Consider the following 5,060-nt stretch of genomic DNA (forward strand, 5'->3'; position numbering starts at 1 on the left):
CTGATCCTGATCTGCAGAGATATTTGAGCCACAGACAGACAGACAGACACACACACACACACAGACAGACAGAGATTTCTTGCTTTATAGATAGATGCTCAGTGGTCCTACCATTTGCATTGAGCGAGAGATCACCTTAATTCATATAAAAGAAAAATCATTAGGCTATAATCACAAACTCACTACAGGGTTATTAAATATTGAAGTTAAGTAAAAAAAAATATCTACAAAGGAAGAGAGAAGAATAAACTAAATATTTCCCAGCTATAAGGACACACCCCAGCGCTGTCAGCAAGTGGAGCCATTCAGCAAGTGGAGCCATGCAGCATGCACAGGGCAGGAAAAACACTAAATCAAGCAAGAAAGTCACCAATTTAGCAACACTGCCTCTACACTACATTTCAGATAAACATTTTAAATGTTCAACAAAAACAACTAACAATATATATTTTTTCCTTTTCAGTATCTAATCATTTTGTGACTCTTCAGATTTAGCTTGTGACCCTTTGGGAAGTCCCAATCCCCAGGTTAGGAAACACTCTTATGAAGTATCAGATATCTGCAGCTGCAGCCAAGAAACGTCAATGCACAATCCCACAACACTCCTGCCAGATGAATATGTCAAGTGATTACATCATATGTTTAGAATAAATTCTAATTTTAAAGATAGAAACAGACTTGACAGCGTAGTCGTGGAGTACATCAAGTGGAATGAATAAACTGATCCACTCCACATTAAAACCATGCTCGACTGCACCCCATTCAACATAGTCAGCCCGTATTGATTCCTCCAGTTAAATATTGAGTGGAGCTACAGCCCAGTTTGGGATGAAAGTAAGCCAGCCTCTGCGGGAGTCTGAAACCAGGTCAACCACAGGTTGCTATCAGTGAGGCAGCACAATCCTGACTGCCAAACATGGGGGTGGCGGGGGGGGGGAATGACGTGCAGGTATGTCACAGCAGCGTCAGTTAGCTGAGTGGATTGTTTGAACTGCCCTCTCAGAGGAAATAAGCCCACTCTGGTTGTTCTCCACCAATATACCCCAGGCAAGATTGATTCTCTCATGTCAGGCTACACACACATTAAAACACTAGTCTCTGTCCTCTTCCCCCTTACACACACACACACACACACAAAGTTTTACTGTACATCCACCAAAAGTTACTCAGCTTCAGTTGTCATTACCGCTGCACCTGTGCTCAGGCTCCATCGCTGCTGGGATTTCATCCAACAATCAGGTTCAAGTTCAGGTTCAATATATATATATATATATATCTCAATCCCCAGAGCCTTGACAAATATTACAGGCTCTTGCATAATCCGTGGACAGTGCGAGAACACCTCTGATTGCATCTGTAATCACACACCATAACAGCAGGTCCAGCACCTGCTGATTTCAGTGCACACACTGTCACCTTGTGGCCTGATGGTGTGGTGCATGTGTGTGTGCACATACAACTGTCATCTTCAGTGTGTTACATGACATTTTCAAAACAGACCAATTCATGTATAATATCTAAAACATTATTATACTAATATAAAACATATTTAAAGATACTAGTTTATATCTACCGTGGTTTACCTTGTTTAAAGATCCCCTCCAGATATGTATCAGGACTTATATAGCCTACACATCTGCATGGAACAATAATGTTTGTCTGATATGTTTTTTTCCATCTGGGCATCGGTTCTATCAGTTATGATCACATGCAGTCAGACAGGACAGGCTGCAAACATGTTGACAGTTTTCCAGATTAGCTAGAACTGTACCAGGAGGTAAAACCAAAAGTATCATCCAGTTGAGTCTGACTAACCTTGAGGAGCTTTTAAAACCTGCCCGATCGTCTGACGGCTCATGTTTCTTTCCCCGTTGGAAGGACCTTCAGCACTTTAGATCTCAGCAATTACACTGCCTTAACCAATATAAGCATGTCAGTGCTACAATAAAACCCAAGTTGTAATAAAGCATTGTTTTCCTTAATATAGAAGGGGAAATCTGTACAGCCTTAGTTTAAAGTAATAGTACTAAGAAAGTCACTATATTATTGCAAGGACAGCTTGAAGATGTAATATTACCTCTCGGGTTGGAAGAATGCACAAGTTTAAAATGCTATATCCAACACTGGTTAGCTAGGGTTGTGTAATGATGAAGAAATTATAATGCAACAAAAATAGAAATTAAGGTCCACATTAAGATAAGATAAGATAAGATGTTCCTTTATTGATCCCCCTTAGGAGAAATACAAAATTGACACAGCAGCATGGGGCAATGTAGTGCAAAAGAGAGTACAGAAGTTAAAGTACAACATGATATCACAAAATAAAATATTACAAAATATAATAGGAAATATAAGACTATAAACGAGTATATATATGTATATATAACGTAAATACACTATACATATTCAAGTAGTACATAATGAACCCAAATAAAACCCAAAACATGATGAATGCACAAGGACTGTGGAGCCTACTAAAAGGTCCATGTTTCAATGGGGGATTTTGAGCCAGCGTGTCTATTTAGAGAGCATTGACCACTGAGTCATCCTAATAATCATTGCAAAGGGCTCTCAGAATAGATGGCTGTGGCTTTGGCTTTGAATACCACGTCTGCTGATTGGGTTTGATGCGTTCAGTTTGCTTCCCTGCTGTTTGAGACTTTAAAAACTCAGTTATCAGAGCTTAACACGGCAACTCAAAAAAAAAAAGGATTCAAATGAGTTTTCCGCTCAAGTTATCTAATTGTTACCATCTCTGCAAAATCTCCTCGGCAGCAAATGAGTTGACATAATGAGATAAAGTCTTTCTTCTTAATCAAACCAGGCTTCATGCTGTGATACATGTATTAGCCTCTAGCTGGTCTCAATCAGATAAAGCCAAGGCATGGATTTGTCATTGTTGAGCCTCAAGTCTGACTGGATTCGTGTGTATGTGTTTCAGATCGTCAGGATCTGGAGGAGCCCTCCAAGGTGGACCAGCTCCAGGAGCCGCTCCTGGAGGCTCTGAAGATCTATGTGAGGAAGCGTCGGCCCAGCAAACCGCACATGTTCCCCAAAACCCTGATGAAGATCACAGACCTGCGCAGCATCAGCGCTAAAGGTAGGAATGATATCGGCTTACAGTTGACATAAAGGGGATCACAGTCAAAAATTACAATAGAATGGGGTCATTCTAGGTCTGCCACAGGTCTTAGTATGCCTCAATCAAACTCGGTTGTACAACTACAGAAAGTGTTTAACACAAAGGCGTGTGGGAGAGGTCTGCTCTGTCTTTGTAATCTTGAGATAACGTGTACAAACAAAGTCAATGACCTTTTCAGAAAGGAGTTCAAATGCTGCTGATTTTTTTAATGCTTCTGGACACAATCACTGCTAACCCTGCGTGGCAGATGGACTCACAAGGTCACATGAGAGTCTTGACTGGCTTCAATCTATGCCTATGTGGTCCATACAGTGGACCAATGAGCATCCTTTGAGGAAGTACTGGCAGCTACGGTGGTGGACGCTAGGTGTGGCACAGCAAAAAGACAACAATGGCGGCTACAAGAGGTTAGCGTAGATGCTGCTAGCATCAGTTCTATCAGAACTGGAGAGTAAGAAGAGCAAAGAACAGCATGATGGCGTTTTTGGTCTTCTCCCAACTGGCTTCAGTAAGAGTTTGACTACATGATATGGTTCATTGATCTGATTGGTCAAAGTTTATTTGTAATAGACGCCGATAGACAGATGGTTCATCCAATCACTTCTAGAGTACTTTTTGAAAGTGTCTGCCCTTTTCCAAACAGTTTCCAATTAAGACTTCCCAGATGGTTCTGTGCAACAAATCATTGTTGGACACATTTGTGGCCACAGATCACTCATTACTTATAGTGTTGTGAAGTCTGAAATCCTATTTTCATTTTTCTTTTAATGAAATCTTCCAAACTATTTGTAATGTCACAAGTCATGCTCATAGGCCCAGGCGGGGGCCAGTCCAGTGGACTGGAGGGACTTTAGGGAACAGTAGAGAACTCCTGAGAAGCAACACACAGTCAACACATTAATTTGCTTTTTAAACTTCTTTGAACTGGCTTCCTATACAACTCTATTGATTTGACTTTCTGTTGCTAACTTTTAATGCACATTCTGGACTGGCTCATAGTGCTGAGCCGTTAACCCCCTTATGAGCCTGAGTGTACTTTAAGATCCTCAAAGGCCATCCTGCCCCTACGCAGACCTGGGCCCCTTGACTTTGGAATGACCTGCCTGAAGAAGTTATTGTAGACATATACTTTCCCCGAACCCCTTTGTATCTCTCTTTAAATCCCATCTTTTAAACTTGTTGCATAGGTTTATCTGGTTGCATTACCAGCTTATGTTCTTCCTGATGCTTTTACTGTTTGTACTGGTTTTATTTGTCTCCTAATCCCTTGTTTTCTTTAAAAAGTATCATTTGTTCAAGGTTTTACCCTTTGATTTTATTTTCTCTTCTTATTTAGTGTCCTTTAAAGCAGCTAAAAATGTTTTTAAAATGCACCATATAAATTAAATTAGGTACACACAGTGAATGTAAAGGTTCCTGCAGCTGAAAGGTCTTTTATTGTTATTTTACTCAATATGTCTGAGCAGAGAAGTCATGTTGAGTTTACTAAAATAAAAATAATCCTAACAGAATGTCCACTTACTAGACTTTTTTTGATCTTTCGACCACATCCCAGGGTTTTCATCAGTGGATAGAGTTAGCTTGTGAAATAAGTATGAAACTTTGATGACCTTTAAGTGGCTGTATATCATTGTGTCATCCATTATGATGAAGAACATGACACATGGTTGAAAGCCCAGAGGAAAAAATCTAGAAAGTGGTTTTGGTTTCATGTTATGTTTTCTGCTATTTCCAGGGTTAAGAATAAACTGTCCTGCTCCTTTGTTAATCTTTTAATTTTTTTCTTATAGGAGCAGAGCGGGTCATATCTCTGAAGATGGAGATCCCGGGTTCCATGCCACCGCTCATCCAGGAGATGCTGGAGAACTCAGAGGGCCAAGATGGCCAGAGCAGTGGCAGCAGCAGCAACAGCAGCAGC

At 40.5% G+C, this 5,060-nt stretch overlaps 1 protein-coding gene across 1 annotated transcript in view; it reads left to right on the forward strand.

The window, feature by feature from the left end:
- LOC118342454 (retinoic acid receptor beta-like) overlaps positions 1–5,060 on the forward strand; it is a 118,013-nt gene that overhangs the window by 110,836 nt on the left and 2,117 nt on the right. The window contains exons 7-8 of the mRNA XM_035681009.1: positions 2,942–3,100; positions 4,933–5,060. Of these exons, the coding sequence (XP_035536902.1) occupies positions 2,942–3,100; positions 4,933–5,060 (287 nt within the window). The remainder of the gene's footprint in view (positions 1–2,941; positions 3,101–4,932) is intronic.

The sequence above is a fragment of the Morone saxatilis genome, unplaced genomic scaffold, assembly GCF_004916995.1.
Source record: "Morone saxatilis isolate NCDOM2014 unplaced genomic scaffold, NCSU_SB_2.0 Contig9, whole genome shotgun sequence".
Taxonomy (NCBI): Eukaryota; Metazoa; Chordata; class Actinopteri; family Moronidae; genus Morone; species Morone saxatilis.